This window comes from Acipenser ruthenus, chromosome 13 (genome assembly GCF_902713425.1).
Source record: "Acipenser ruthenus chromosome 13, fAciRut3.2 maternal haplotype, whole genome shotgun sequence".
Lineage (NCBI taxonomy): Eukaryota > Metazoa > Chordata > Actinopteri > Acipenseriformes > Acipenseridae > Acipenser > Acipenser ruthenus.
Window position 1 is genome coordinate 24653779 of NC_081201.1, and position 17371 is coordinate 24671149.

Consider the following 17371-nt stretch of genomic DNA (forward strand, 5'->3'; position numbering starts at 1 on the left):
CATGGTGACAACAGTTTGCAGGTATCCTCTCTCCAAGCACGGATCAGAGCAATACAAAGAACATTTCAGTATTCGCAGTTTAAATGCAGTCTTTCAGTGACATCATGATTTTTCTTTAAACCAATCAGACAAAGACACAAATCTCTTATCACTTTAACTGTCCAGTGTCCTAACCCTAGCTTCCAAGCATCTGGTTCAATCCAGTTTCTCTTTGAAGTAGCTAGTCTTTAGAACCCTCCTAAGAAAACCTGTTTTATATCTAGTCTGTAAATATGTTTAACAATGTGTTGGTACCTCTAACACAAAAACAATGATCCACCCTAAATGGCAAATGCCTTTCTTGTTAGAACGGGCAGCAGTGTGGAGTAGTGGTTAGGGCTCTGGACTCTTGACCAGAGGGTCGTGGGTTCAATCCCCAGTGGGGGACACTGCTGTTGTACCCTTGAGCAAGGTACTTTACCTAGATTGCTCCAGTAAAAACCCAACTGTATAAATGGGTAATTGTATGTAAAAATAATGTGATATCTGTATAATGTGAAATAATGTATAATGTGATATGTTGTAACAATTGTAAGTCGCCCTGGATAAGGGCGTCTGCTAAGAAATAAATAATAATAATAATAATAATAACTGGACATCAAAGGAGAGGCCAACACCTATTTCAGATTGTCTTGGAGCCTTGTCCTATCAAAGAATAAAGTGACCAGAAAGATCTTTATCAACTTACTGTCTAAATAGGAATTTAACCAGAATCTGACTTAATGTTTAACCCATTCTGTGAAGTTCTATTCAAAGACCAAAAATTCATTTATATCTAAATAAAATGTTCCAATAGTTAACCCTTCAGTTTGCCCCCCCTACTGTTTTAATAAAGTTAGGCGCCTATGACTGAGACACAATTCTTTGACCATTGCTTCTGACATCGATTAAAACCACTGAATTGTTGTACTGCTTTTAGAATGAAACACTCACCTATAGGTACCAAATCTGACTTGTGTTACGGAAATAAGAAAGGTTACTGGTCCAGAGCTTATCTATAAAAGTGAGTATAATTCAGATTTTTGTTATTACACAGTTAAATAAACTGTTAATGCAAAATATTTATTTTTTTACAGTTGGTTATTGGTTATCAACATTGGAAATGGATGTAAAACTCCTTAAATTAGGTCTTTGAAAATTGTCAAAATGGTCATTTTGAAGTCCTTGTAAATTTGTGTTAGAAAAACTATGAACCCTGTATTTACGACCTCTGATTGAGTTAAGCAGAGATTATGTGATTTCTGCGACTGAGGTTTTATAAAATTAATATGTGAATTGGGCATACATGTAAACGGTTTGATCAGTAACATTTCAAAAACTGTTTGTTAACTAGCCTCATGTGAGATTTATCCGGTTGATCCATCTGGTAAAATGTCAAGTTGTAAGTGAAGTAATTTCTGAATTTTTTTTTCTACAAAGTCAAGGTCAGATTTGCTTCTGAAAGTGGTACAAAATGGCTGAGAATGCATTGGGGGAGCTTATGTGGCCCCCTAGCTCCTGCCAAAAGATTGGTTTTGCCCCAGGAGTTTATCAAAATGATCATTGGCCACTTTCACACATGTATTAGCCAATCGTCTGCAACCAAAAGAGTCAGCAATAACTTGGCCTAATTTAAATGGCCTTTGAAACTACTTTGGTACTCAAATAAATAATTTACCTGAAACTTTATACTCCAGTATGTCACAAGTTAAGTACATGCAAGTGACGTTGTTTTGCAACATGTTTAAAATCCAGCATTGAGTTTCTGTGTGTTTATCAACACTTAAAATGTTTTGTCTTATTTAATTGGTTGTAAAACATTTTTATTTGATCTAGTTGTTCATTTGAAGAGAGTTCTTGTGAAACGACTTTTCCGTCACCATATATCCAAAATTGATAAAACTATTCCCAGCCACACCATATTATTAAAAATCAGGTAGACTGCTTCCACTGTCTTATTGTATTCTATGTTTAACAAATTTAAAAAAAAACAAGAGATATGTTATCTGTTCGTGCTGAGTTGGAATAATTCTTGGTGCCTTAGTGCTAATACAGTAATCACAAGAGCAACAACAAACAAATGAATCTGCAATCAAATCTCAAGTTCAGTTCAACATGAAAAAGTAATTTTTATTCACTTACAAGAGGTGAGGTACTGTAGGCCTAGATGCAAACAAATATAACTCCAACCATGAACTTTTGTGTACAATATTCCAGAACTGAAGATAAGCAGGTAGAATACTCTGAAAACTAGAAAACTAACACAAGACAGGCATTACCAGACGATAAAGCTTTTGATGTATATGTTGCCTAAAGGTGCTACTGAATATTATATTATGTTATATTAGATTATATTATATGTAGTGTAGCAGAGTAACGGTTTGGTGTATGGAAATGGTTAAATGTACTTTGCCTACATTTATGGTATTTCTACTCTGGACTACAGGTTGTGAATGTGCTCCAGAGCCTATACAAACATGTCAGTGGGGTTTAAAGGATTGGCAGCCAAATCAACCTACTTTTGTTATGACCTTTAAACAACTGCTATAATGCAGGGTACTATATACTTTCAGATAAGTAGCATACACAGAATGCTAAACTATGGATGACGGTGGTAAACAGACACTGAGTAAGTATATTTTAGTGCAAGATTGAATATGATTTAGGGACACTACAGCTGTAGATTAGGAGGTTGCAAACATGACTGATTATTTCATCCTCCTTTTGAAAGTGCAGAGAGAACGAGAGCAGCGTGAAACACATTAGGGATATTGATTCTTGTTTTGTGGAGTCATCAGGGAGGGGGGTTTGGGTTTCCATCAGAAATGAGGCTTTGTTTCACCAAGTGGGCGTTTCTTATTTGAGCCGGTTATCTGAGTACCGACCTGGTTCAGTGTTCTTTGCAAGGTCATGTTTTATTCAGAGCAAGAAAATGGAAAATCTGGCAAGAACTGAGGGGGGCCATTGGACTGCAAGGGTTTTAGCTAGCTATGTCCCTCCATGTTGCTGTCAATAGAAAGGGATAAGACTGATGACAACACCACAGATTTCTTATTCATTATTCATAATGCGGTGCTCAGGTTTTAATTATACATTGCATATCATGTGATTGTGTTAGCTTTTTTGCATCCTTTTGTGTTAACTGAAACAACTGTAATTTGTATGAAGCTCCTGGAACGGGTCCAGGTGGTTATAAGAACTGCTAGTAGTGACTTTATTAAGAAACCATCATTGTATAATTTTCTATGAATGCATTGTCTCGGCCTGCGCTGTGGGCTTCACAAGTGGATACTTAAAAGGAGCTATTGTGTTAGGAAATCTAAATTAGGAATTCTGTTAATGTGGAAACGGAACCCACGGCACATCCAGAAACTTTTTGCTTTGTTTTAAAGTAGTACTTGACACTGGTTGGTCAGTATTGTTCCAATAGAAAAACAGTAGCACATGAAGCTTTACACTGAAGTGCAGGTTAAAATGGATTTTCACTGGAAAAAAAGTGAAGCATGGGTTTGTTCTGTTACATGCTCAAAGTGAAACTACTGTCCACTCACGCACTGCTGTACGTTGTATGGTGTTTAGTAATGGGTAAGGATTGCAGTAATCTTTCACAAAACATTTCACATGCCACATACAGTAATCTCCTGCATTTACTGTACAGCAAAATTATTTTATTATTATGAGTGTTGAAAAATGCCTGCATATACCAAATATTATTATTATTGTTACAGTGCTCCCCCTTTATGAGGCAGCCCTTTATACTGCAGAACAGGTTATACGACAGCACGGTCATGGCTCCCATTTGCCACATAATGCCATTACACTAACACTAGTGTTCTCGTTATAAGGCGGAACACAAACAGCACGGTCTCTTTAACTATGGCTCCCAACTACAGCGTTATAAAGGGGGAGCATTGTATTATTATTATTATTATTATTATTATTAATAAACAAAAAGTTACCTTTTATTTTCCACTTTTTCCAGTAAGGGAGGTGGTTCCATTCGGTCTTCATCGTTCAGCTCAAAACTTGCATTATTGTAGAATGATGGAGAAAATCTGAGCATAATGCATTGTAAAACTTTAAAGATAGATTTGCTTTGATTATGTGTGCACTTTATCTATTTTAAAACTTTGTTTTGTTCTTTTGAAATAGTTTGTCTGTACTGTAGGAATTAAGCCAAAAGTGTGACTGAAGATAATAAGGATATTTTTTTTTTATTAGGCATTGTACAAACATTTTATACTTGGTTCACAAAGGTAAAATAATCCCTGTCAACATTTAGACTTTCATATTTCCTGTAGCTTTCAGTACCACATCACCTAGTGACATTTAGTGTCTACATTTTCCTTTGATGTTGGTAAAGAATTATGCAACCCAGCCGAGACCTTTTAATTGAGGCAAATCCCCTCAAAATCTACTACCTAAAGATAGAAGCTTGCATGGCAACAATAAAAGAAGCATTCTAAAGTTAACTGTATAGTGAGTTGTATAAAAAGCAGATGCTTCATCCATAACTTTAATATTCAATCAAAAGACGTAGGCCTACATTACTGTTTGTACTAAAAGAAATTAAATTAGACAAACAAGCTTTTTGTCAGTTACAAAAGACATTTGACAAACTCTTCTCATTGAAATGTTTGTATAAGATTATTAAAGCAGCTATTTACTATACGAGCGCAGCTTGCAAGCCTGCATAATACATGTACAGCAGCAACATCAGCAGACAATGTAACGCTCATTGAAATGTCATACCAAGCATTTGTCTTCCTTTTAGATGGTCATTTCAGATAACTAGATGTAAAAGGGTTGTCATTTTAATGAAGTAGGCTACTTTTAGTAGAGTTTGGGTTTCTTAATAGTCATTTTTTCAAATAATGCAACGCATATAAAATGCAAATCAATTTTTTATGATGCTATCATCCACAGTATAATTGCCCATGCTTATATATGCATCAGTGTGCTTCTGACATTCCAAAATTATAAAGGCTCCATGTACTGACATATAAAGGGGTTATTTGAGATATCTGATTGTCTTGTTGCAGCAGTGAGGAGGTTGAATGATTGATTTCTGCTCAGCTGCAGTGATCAGAGCAGGGACTGATGTATGTTTGTACCTGTGTGATTTGATGGAAGCTGCCCTAGAAAACTGATGAAGCATTATTAGATCATTTTCTTGTTGGGTCTAAGACTAACTAGTTCAGCGGACTGTGACAGTTAAAATTTTAAGCGTGTGCCACTCACTTTATCAGAGAGAGAAGGACAAAGAAACCGTTTTCTGTTGTCTGCTTGTAACACTAATCTCATTGAACAGGCAGTACGATCCACATTGTAAGAGATGCCTGTAGTATTGTGTACAGTATGTTCTGAGCTACTGTAGACTATATAGTGATTACTGCTCATTTCACTATTGGCCAGCCGTTTAAACGGTATGTACTTTCAGTTTGTTCACAAAGATGTTAGCTTTCAACTCTCCTGGATTTAAAATCATTTAAAATCCTGGAGTAGTCCTATGGCTGTGAATCCTGATAAAGTGAAGACATTCTTTGCCTTAAATTAATTTTACTGTGTAAGGACATCAAAGGGAGCATCACATAAATATAGATCTCGAAATAGTTACTGTGAAAATGGTTCTGTAATAAACTAAAATCCAAGGCATTGGGGGACAATGTATTATTAAAATTGCTGTGATAATGATTATGGTCTTTATAAATAGTTTTTTGAAAATATCAGCTTCTGCTCTCTGTATAACAAGCTGTAGCACCATTAAAACAAATTGAATCCTATTTCATTTTTGTTAGCTTCGGTTTCTGAACTGTCAGATGAAGATAGCCTCTTTCAGCAGCAAGTAGTCATAGAAGCTGACCTGTTGGACACAAAGTAAACCTAGTGGCAAGCAAACTTCTCATTTCCAGCCGGCAGGCGGCTAAATTGCTGTCTACTTTTCCAGGTGAGCCGCCTAAAATACCTATTTCAGAAAGAAAAAAGTGCTCATATGTTCCAATGAATTGTATTAAAAATATTTGTTTATTTTCTTTCAGTAACATAGCAGCAGTTTCCAAAATTAATTATGTATGTGATTCAAGTAAAACGTTAGTTGTCTGAGGAAATTTTTTTCTGGACTTATGTTTCCATGGACACCATGAATCGCGATGGACCAATCTGTATTGAGCTTACAGCGATGTTGGTGATGAAGGCCGAATGATGAAACGGTTATCTGGCAAAATTCAGCTAGAACAGTATTACATATTGAAAGTCTTAAATAGACTGTACAATGCCAATACATTACTATTTGTATTTATTTTTTTCAAGCAAGAGTTAACAAAATTGAAAAAATATTAAACAAAAGGAAAATAATACAATTTACAGTAGCAATTGCATTAATGTTTACAGAAATTCACCTTTATTTGTTGACTGACCTACAATACATTGTTACAGGGCAGCAGTGTGGAGTAGTGGTTAGGGCTCTGGCCTCTTGACCGGAGGGTTGTGGGTTCAATCCCCAGTGGGGGACACTGCTGTTGTACCCTTGAGCAAGGTACTTTACCTAGATTGCTCCAGTAAAAACCCAATTGTATAAATGGGTAATTGTATGTAAAATAATAGTGTATCTGTATAATGTGAAATAATGTATAATGTGATATCTTGTAACAATTGTAAGTCGCCCTGGATAAGGGCGTCTGCTAAGAAATAAATAATAATAATAATAATACTAGTGGACTGCTTTAAGACTACAGTCTCTCAGGGACTTAAAGTAACAAAATGAATTCAATAGATTTTTAATGTAAAAATGTTATTTATGTTCAAATTACGTTGTTAATTCTTAATAAATTGGTAAAAACGGAATTGGTCATTTTGAAAAACGGGGGGAAAAAAAGAATTGGTCATTTTGAAAAACGGAGTTTGCCCATTCCCAGAATGGAAAATCAGGAGCCCTACAGACCCCTGCAAACCCCTGAAATTAGTTTTCGGTGGGGGGCGTTGCCCCCTGCACCCGTGCTGGGGAGGACCCCCATAACCCCCTGCCTACTTAGGATTTCTAGCCTCCTGCTTTAAATGAAAAAACTGGGCAAGCAGAGTTTGAAGGCAGGGAGCTGTGTTTCTTTAGCTAAAATCACATTTGTAAAACAAATGTAAAAATTAATAGTTTATTGACTAAACAAATTGAAACGGTCTGCTATACATCAAAGTAGAATGCTGTGGTAGAATTTATAAAAAAAAGAATTCTATTGTGGTGTGAAATTGAACATTAGAACTAAGTTTGTTATTTCCTACTGTACTAAATAGGAACATTAAATAGTACGTAAGCTTGAGTGGGGGTGATAAATAATTTTCATATAATACAGACAGCATATTTTAACCATTAAAGGGAGTTTACAGAATGTATAGTCCTGTAGCAGTGTCTTGAGTTGCTTGTTGGAACAGCAAATAACAGTTCATTTTCAGCTGGGATTGCATCAACATGGCGCCCCTATAATACTGAAAACTAGATCTAATCCATATATATATATTTTTTAAATCTATTTTAAATCCTCTTACCAAAGATGCTAGATCTTGATTGGACTTCCTGCTGTTTTTTCTATAGTGCTTTTATAGGAGCGAGCTTCTTGAAGCTTCTTTTTGATGCCATTCCAGGGATAACAGGCAATGGGTCTTATTTTAATAAGTCATAATGGTATAATTATTGTAAAGCCCAGCCTAAGTGTCTAGTGGATAAAAGCATACTGTAAATCGAACTCATTTTCCTCAACAGTATAGAAGGGCTTTTAATGGTAATAGAATGAAACCTGGAGTTTTTATTTGGCTTCCCAGCCAGAATGACTGGGAAGCCTATTGTTTTTGTTAGGATTTTTTTTTTTTTCTTCCACCTCCCTTTTTTTCAAATGGCTCTGAAATCAACACTGTTGTATGAAAACTCACAAAACTTGGTAGGGTGGTAGAGGCCTATGGGAAGTTTTGTCAAAGCAAAAAGGAAGGTCATGGTCTGGTAGCCTGTGACAGGATGAATGATGTGGTGCAAAAGACTGCAAATGTCCAAACATATTCTCCCAAAACAAATAATTTAATAATCCAACAAGAACAGAAATATTCACAAAAATAATCCAAACAGAAAAATAATACGCCCCGATACCAGCGATGGTAATCGGGGGGGAAAAACAAAACAAGGTCCACGTTCCAAAAATAACAAACAAAAAGACACTCCTTAACCACAATCCTCCATGCACAAAACTGTGCTCTTTCCAAAGGAGACTGTGGTGCGTGCACTGTGCTCTGTTGTGCTGTGCGATGAGGGGTGTGCTCTGGCTCTGTAGCGACAGCCTCCCGTCCTCCTGCTCCTCTACGAAAACACAAAAACAACACGTAACAAAAACAAACATACACCAGCTCCGGCCGGTCAATTATTGTCTCGGCGCAAGGGGAGGTACTGACGTAGCTGCTTCCCCTTTGTACCCAGAAAACTCCTCCCTGCAATCAACGCATCGCCTGGTTTCTCCAATAGAGGGCTGCCCCGCAGCTGACTACAATGGAATCGTCCCGAGTACTTGCAGTTATGCGCCCCTCCTAATATGGTTACCTTCCGGTTTCCTCCTACCACCGAGGTGGCAGATCTAGGAGGCAGCTTACCTTCCCCCTTACACAGCGACCTTTCTAATCGGGAGGGAGATTTACAGCATCGATCCTTTCTCTCTCTATCACTTGGCCATATTGGACTTTTCAAGAATTTTGGACAATTTAATCTGGAACTGCTTTTGGTAGAGATGTGAAACTTGGGGCACAGACTACCCTTATGCCCTAGATTTAGATTTGTTAAAGAGAAGTTGATTGGTCACATGGTTCAATTTGCACATATTTGCATATATTGCAGTATTTATCGAAGGTAGAATGTTGTAGACTCATGAATCTTCACAGAGTAGTGGAAGCCTATAGGAATTAATGTATGCTCTATAAAAAAATGTACCTTGATCTTGACCTTTGACCTCTAATTAAGGTCAAATGTAAGACTAGCTTTTAATTCCTTAGACAGTGTAGATAGGGCCATGGTTACTATGGAATAGATATAGGAAACCTCTGTCCAAAAATGACCTTTCATGTGACCATTGGCCTCTCCTTAAGGTCAATGTAAAACTAGCGTATAACTTCTTTCAAAATGCAGATAGGGTCTTGGTTACAGTGGAACACAGATAGGAACACATTGTCTATTTAAAAATTGCCTTGATCATGACTTTTGACCTCTCCTTAAGGTCAAATGCAAAACCAGCTTATTACTCCTTACAGAGTGCAGATAGGGTCATGTTTACAATGGAACAGGGATAGTAATCCATATATTTATCTAAAAAGGTCCTTGACAGTGACCTTTTACTTCTCTAAGGTCAAATGCAAAACTGGCTTAGAATTCTTAGAATGCAGATAGGGTCATGGTGACTATGGAACACATAAAGGAAACCATGTGCACGCTATCAAAAAATGACCTTGCCTCTTGACCTTTGACTTCTCCTTAAGTCAAATGCAAAACTGTTGGGAAATATGGTCATAGGTCACATGGTCTGGCACTTGGCACCTGGTCATTGCTGCTTGTAGCTATATTTATTATTAGGTTTCCAAGCTGGCTTGGGAAGCCTATTGTTGTAAGGAATTATTATTATTATTATTATTATTATTATTATTATTTAATAATAATAATAATAATAATAATAATAATAATAATAATAATAATAATAATAATAATAATAATAATAATAATAATTAATAATAATATAATTGTCATTTTTCCTCCCAAAATGTTAAACTGCTCCTGTTCGCATGCAGTGTAACTAATCAACATGTAACTTGGCAGGTATCATCCCATGTAGATTACAGTTCAGATGCAAAAAAAATTGCGCTCCTGCATCAAGGTGGCAGCCTGACGCATCTTCATCTTGGGAACGGTGAATTGATTGATCTGAAAGTTTGCATATGTCATCAGCAACCAAACCTGCTTCGCAAACTTGAAGCGGAAGTTGCTGTGATAAATTTTACTATCAAAATGGCTACCACCAAATTTGCCCAAACGCTCCCAAACATCAAACTGCTTCTGTTTGCAAACTGTTTAACCAAGTAACTCTTAACTCATCCTGGGGACAATGGAATTCAGATATGGCAAAATGATGTTATATTGTAAAACAAGATGCCGGCCAGACTTGCATTTTGTTCTTAAATTTAACACTGCTTCAGTAAAAAATGGTTTATTAGATTTAACACCAAAGTTGACAAGCATCATCCTTGTGTCAATGCAATTGACTTTTTCAAAAATGGTGTTTGTGCATAAACCAATATGGCCACATGACGCATTTCTTTAAAAACCTTTCAAAATCTTCTGTCAAATGTAAAACTAGCTTATAACTTTTTACAAAGTGCAGATAGGTTAATGGTTACTATGGAACACATATAGAAACTCATACAGACGTGCTCAAATTTGTTGGTACCCTTACAGCTCATTGAAATAATGCTTCATTCCTCCTGAAAAGTGATGAAATTAAAAGCTATTTTATCATGTATACTTGCATGCCTTTGGTATGTCATAGAATAAAGCAAAGAAGCTGTGAAAAGAGATGAATTATTGCTTATTCTACAAAGATATTCTAAAATGGCCCGGACACATTTGTTGGTACCCCTTTAGAAAAAATAATAAATAATTGGAGTGATATTTCAAACTAATTAGTTTCTTTAATTAGTATCACACATGTCTCCAATCTTGTAATCAGGCATTCAGCCTATTTAAATGGAGAAAAGTAGTCACTGTGCTGTTTGGTATCATTGTGTGTACCACACTGAACATGGACCAGAGAAAGCAAAGGAGAGAGTTGTCTGAGGAGATCAGAAAGAAAATAATAGACAAGCATGGTAAAGGTAAAGGCTACAAGACCATCTCCAAGCAGCTTGCTGTTCCTGTGACAACAATTGCAAATATTATTAAGAAGTTTAAGGTCCATGGAACTGTAGCCAACCTCCCTGGGCACGGCCGCAAGAGGAAAATCGACCCCAGATTGAACAGAAGGATAGTGCGAATGGTAGAAAAAGAACCAAGGATAACTGCCAAAGAGATACAAGCTGAACTCCAAGGTGAAGGTACGTTAGTTTCTGATCGCACCATCCGTCGCTTTTTGAGCGAAAGTGGGCTCCATGGAAGAAGACCCAGGAGGACTCCACCTTTGAAAGAAAAACATAAAAAAGCCAGACTGGAATTTGCTAAAATGCATATTGACAAGTCACAATCCTTCTGGGAAAATGTCCTTTGGACAGATGAGTCAAAACTGGAGCTTTTTGGCAAGTCACATCAGCTCTATGTTCACAGACAAAAAAATGAAGCTTTCAAAGAAAAGAACACCATACCTACAGTGAAACATGGAGGAGGCTCGGTTATGTTTTGGGGCTGCTCTGCTGCGCCTGGCACAGGGTGCCTTGAATCTGTGCAGGGCACAATGAAATCTCAAGACTATCAAGGCATTCTGGAGCGAAACGTACTGCCCAGTGTCAGAAAGCTCTGTCTCAGTCGCAGGTCATGGGTCCTCCAACAGGATAATGACCCAAAACACACAGCTAAAAGCACCCAAAAATGGATAAGAACAAAACATTGGACTATTCTGAAGTGGCCTTCTATGAGTCCTGATCTGAATCCTATCGAACATCTATGGAAAGAGCTGAAACTTGCAGTCTGGAGAAGGCACCCATCAAACCTGAGACAGCTGGAGCAGTTTGCTCAGGAAGAGTGGGCCAAACTACCTGTTAACAGGTGCAGAAGTCTCATTGAGAGCTACAGAAAACGTTTGATTGCAGTGATTGCCTCTAAAGGTTGTGCAACAAAATATTAGGTTAGCGGTACCATCATTTTTGTCCATGCCATTTTCATTTGTTTTATTATTTACAATATTATGTTGAATAAAAAATCAAAAGCAAAGTCTGATTTCTATTAAATATGGAATAAACAATGGTGGATGCCAATTACTTTTGTCAGTTTCAAGTTATTTCAGAGAAAATTGTGCATTCTTCGTTTTTTGTGGAGGGGTACCAACAAATTTGAGCACGTCTGTATGTGCTCAATCCAAAAATCACCTTGCCTTTGGCCTCACTAAGGTCAAATGTAAAACTAGCTTATAACTCCTTACAGTGCACATAGGCTTATGGTTACTATACCACACATTTAGGAACCCATATATGCTCTATTCAAAAATTACCTTGATCGTGACTTTTGACCTCCTTAAGGTTAAATGTAAAATGAGCTTATAACTCCTGACAGTGTGTAGATAGGGTCATTGTTACTATGGTGTTTTAAAGTTATAAATCCATCATGAGATAATGAACTAATGCAGTATTTTGAATTAAAACTGCTCCATAAAACTAATCTGTTGCTGACACCTGTGCTGCATTGCTACAGCTTGCCAAAATGTCCAACTGATACTGAGCTTGAAAGCCGTAAAACTGCCTGGCAGTTCTAGTTATTATTATTCTGCCAGATTTTCAAATGTCTGACTGTTATAGTTTACACAGTGTTGTTCCTATTAATGTCAAGTTTGTTTAAAAAAAAAAAAAAAAAAAAGACCTATGGAAAGTGATATCCACAACTGAGTGAATGGCAATCAATGGATGGCAACCAATCAATATGCTTACATTTCACAATTACTCCTTGGAAACCATAAATTTGCTTGCAACTTCTTGTTAATATTTCTAATTTGTCTTTTTTTCCCCGTAAATATTATCTGTTTTAATCCTGATTCAAATTTGGTTCCCTCCTCCTCCCATCAAAAGACTAGGTACTGTAGTCAGATGCTGATGCCAGACTGTCATCTCAAAGTTTTACTTGCAACAGTTACACCAGTTAGGCCATGGAAGCAGAGCATACAATTATTGTTATAAATAAAAGAAACAAAACTTTTTATGAGGCTGTTTTTGTTTTGTTGACTTTCCTAGTAAAGATTTTGAAGCTCCTTTCTCTTAAGTGCTTCTGAAGATTACATTACAATGTTACCATGTCCTTGGAGTATCAATAATGCAGCCACAAGAATTTTTTGTCTTCCACAGTCAACACAAAATTCATAAAATCTGTATATGCTTTAAACACAGTTCCTGAACAATACTGAGCTCTCAGCCAAACAGACCTCTCTATTACTGAATGGGAAAAAATCAATTTTGGTTCTCCTGTGACCGCTAAATGACAGTGAGGTCCTCACCTTGCAGTCAAATGAAAGTAGAGTCTGTACTACAGTATAGTTGTGTAAAAGCAGAGGGCCTTATCACCCACGACACTGGGGAACCGTATTTAAATTCCGAGGGATTAGCAGAGAGGGTTAGTTACCTGCTTGAAATTCTAGTAGTGTGCACTATGATCTCCCATGGTATGGTAACATTGAGGCAATGGAATCTGTGGACAGATCCCAGTCACCAAATTGATTAAACTGAACTAACCCTTTGTGTTCTGAACTTGTCTGCACTGCAGGCCTATAAGTTTTGCATACAGGAAAAAGTTGTTTGCTGTGGCATGCAGTTAAGATGAGCAGTCTGCTGAATGCCAGGTCAGGTGTTCTGCTTACTTTCTCCCTGAATTTGCGACCAATATGAATTTTGTGAATTTGATATGAGAAAATGTGATCTTCCGTTATTATGCGCATTGCTAATATTCAGTTTTAACACAGTTTTCACCTATACAAGGATTTTAACAGGCAGCCTTTGGATTAGCCTACAACTCAAAACGTTATAGTCTACCTCTACTGTATTCGGGTATGGTTCGGGATACATGTAATGGACCAAACATTCTGTGACCTGACATTCAGTTCCTCTGACAATGCATATAATTCTGGGTGCATATGAAAATTAATTTATTAAAAGCATTCAACGCCTGTTTGCCCTATGAAATACACGTTGCAGAGAACACTGACGGAATCGCGGAATTCAAAGAAAAAAACTGAATTAGGCACCCGGGGACATTACAACAAAATCAGTTTAAACAAAATATATATATATATGTACAGTATATATTTTAAAAATTACATTGAAATAGCACGATGTTTGTATGACAAGAGGCTTCAAGAAACACACGTCCTGGGAATGCATGAAAAAACTATTTTTGCACCTCTCAGCCACCATACATGACCGTGATTTTAACTGTAAAAAAGCGCTGCCTCTCGTGCCACTTCACTTGCTATCAACCGTTATCGCTTGGGAGGAAAACGACTACCTATAAGTTATTCTGAGCAGATAGTACTGTAATGACTACTGCAGAACGCAGGGTCAAGTTGCAGCATTTTTTCTCCAATGTTCTCAGGGAGATATTACTAAGTGCCTTTTTATTAAATTAGAATAAATCAAATTATTTAGGCTTTTATTTACATTATTTGTCATTAATGAAAACATTAAATCTATTTTGAAATGTTGTAGTTCAGCTTGTGTTGAACATAAAAACTACTAAAAAGACTACATTTTGTTTTGTTTTTTAATTTTACAATGTTCCTACTTCGTTTCTATTACATTGTGCAAATTTGTACCGTTTTTTTCTGAAAGCACTTTGATTAAAACAGTTTAGAAAGGTTTTTTTGTCATATTTTTTCATGCATTTCTAGCTTCATCATTGCTGCAGTGGCTCAAACGCTTGTGGTTATAAAAAAAACAAACCAATTACAGATTTTTGAAGCCGAAAAATCCGAAATCAGGAAAAAATAAATCCAAAAATTCAAAATAATAAAACGGATTTCATAGAGCCCTACTTTAACTAACTTGTCTTCATCATACAGGGTTTACGGTATTTCATGCTCTTTTAAAAAGCATGAGCTACAATTAGATATAAATGTACTTTATATAATCTGCCGTCTCATACTGTGTTATGTGTGCTAGCTTGCTGATAAGGGGATTTAGTTGCAACTCTGCAACCTGGTTTTGAAGTCAAGGACTTGTTTTGTTTGAGTGATATTCATTCTGGTGGTCTCAATACATATCATTCTTTTACAGGGGACAGCATCAGGAAATCTCTAGCTGACAAACTGAAAACTCGCTGCATAGCCAAAATCAGAAATACTGTACTCTCAACTCAGGATAAATGTAAATCTCAAACCTCTTCTGGGTCAGATGCCTTCTCTCACATGTTTTGACTCTGTACAGTATGGAACAGATTGTGATATTAGTGACTTCTATTCAAGATATGTGGACGGGTAGTGTAGCATTAATATAATGCACTGTAAAATGGAAATTCTTGTTTTTCAGCAGTGTTTCAATAGCCTTACAGTACCTTTTTGTTTGTTTTGTCAAGTACAAGCTACTGTATATCTGCACTGTAAAAATGAAGTGAGCTTACAAAATTGTCCTTCGTTTTGTACAGTAATTGCCAGGTGTGCCCTGTATAAAATTGAAGTGATTAACAGGACTGCTAGCTAAAATGCAAAAAAAAAAGTATGTAATGTGTTCGTACATATCTTAGTTTTAAACTTTATTTACAACTGCATACAGTACTTGTTTAATATAGTTTTAAAATGTATACATTTTAATACTTTGGGAACTCTTACAAAATGTTAATATGAACGGAAGTCTGACAGTTGTAGTGCCACACAGGGTGTTGTATTGATAAGGAAAATGTGGTGTAATGGCTGTCCTGACAAAATTATTTCTAATGAAACTGCAGTAGATAATGTGGTTGTACCAGCCTTCAGGCTTTACCGGTATTTCCATTAGTAACCCAAGACATGTGAAAAGATACAAGTAGTTTGCATTTGTGTTGGATTAGTTCAGGTGCCACACCTTACAGTTCCTAAAATGTTGCTGTATGTTTAACTTGGACTCTGGTAGAGTTGAATTGTTTTCATGCATCTGGATCTCAGTTCCTCATCTTATTAGAAGCTGCGTCTTGCTTACACTCAGCCCTATTTCTGCCTGTTTTTCACTGTTTTCATTTATTTATGTGTAACTACAGGAAAGTTTGTGCTGCATGCATGTAAAGTATATCAAATGATATACTTTAATATTATGTAAGTTGCAACAGGATCAGGCATACTATATGTGGTAGAAATGAGAATATATGTGAAAAAAAATCATGTTTGGTCACTGCTATAGTTAGATACATAGATATTGTAATCATAGATGGCTAAAAACACTGCACCATTGAACTTCAATATGAAATGAACATGGGGGGGGGGGGGGAATGAAGCAAATTGGGTGAAAAACAACTGTTTTATTAGCACTTTTACCAACCAAGCATAATTGCAACTTTTTTTTTTTTTTTTTTTTTTTTTAACAAAACAAAATATGGAAAACTGAAGATTAACTATTTACTTTCTGTGCCACTCTAAAACAGTTCCTGTCTGGCACAAGACACAATTGATAAAACTCTCTCTCTCTCTCTCAACTACAAATGCAGTTATTGCTGGAAAAGCTGAGATTCTAAGCTTTCCAACGATACTGCCCCTTTTAGTCTAGCTGCTAAAATGACGGCGCAATTGACTCGAAACGAAACCTAAACTGTGAACTCTGTCACATGATGAGAGGCTTACCTTCAGGCTATCGTAGCTCCGGCTAGCAGTACCACTTACAAACACTGACTATGTAATTGGAAAGCACCGGGTCTGTACTTTTAAACAAGCCCTCAACAAGGTGGCTTTTACAGCGCCTGAGTATTATGCATGTAAAGGTCTGTGCGCTGTTGCACCGAAACGAATTGGGCTGAGTTTTTATAGAGTTACAACTTAAGTTACTGTTGTAGAGCCTGGACACTTTATTAGGAACAGCCTCAGTACTTGGTTGGCCCTCCTTTCAAACAAGTAACAGTTTCTATGCAATGATAAGGCAGGCTCCTATAAATAAAATAACTAGTGGAATGCCGTTGCCACTTCTGTTGTCCTTGTCCTTAATTCCTGTCATTCCTTGTTTTCTACATGTTTTGCCTTTTCAGCAGGGCTTACTTTTAATTTATATCTATTTTTTGCCTTCAGGAGTTGTTGGGTGTGCTTTGCAACAGATGAAGACGACCGCACAGCTGAGTGGGTGAGGCCATGTAGGTGCAGAGGATCCACTAAATGGGTTCACCAGGCCTGTCTGCAACGTTGGGTTGATGAGAAACAGAGAGGCAACAGTACTGCCAGAGTGGCCTGCCCACAGTGCAATGCAGAATACCTCATAGTATTCCCAAAACTAGGTAAGAGCAGAAAACCGCTTGGGGCAAACCCTGTGTTAGTTGAAAAAGTGAACTTGTAATGTCATTCTACAAAGGCTTTAAAACACTGTACATATCCCTACCTCTTATTAGCATTAGTAACATCATTTTTAGTCCACCCATCTTTTTTTCTGAATATCTTTTTGTTCTTTTGCTTTTTTAGAGAGAGAAATATAGGAATGTGCAGAT

At 36.8% G+C, this 17371-nt stretch overlaps 1 protein-coding gene across 2 annotated transcripts in view; it reads left to right on the plus strand.

Moving 5' to 3' along the window:
* The window catches only part of LOC117418451 (E3 ubiquitin-protein ligase MARCHF5), a 46647-nt gene that overhangs the window by 13544 nt on the left and 15732 nt on the right, over positions 1 to 17371 (plus strand). For both annotated transcript variants that reach the window (XM_034031523.3, XM_034031525.3), the window contains exon 2: positions 16962 to 17164. In XM_034031523.3, coding sequence (XP_033887414.3) covers positions 16962 to 17164 — 203 coding nt within the window. The remainder of the gene's footprint in view (positions 1 to 16961; positions 17165 to 17371) is intronic.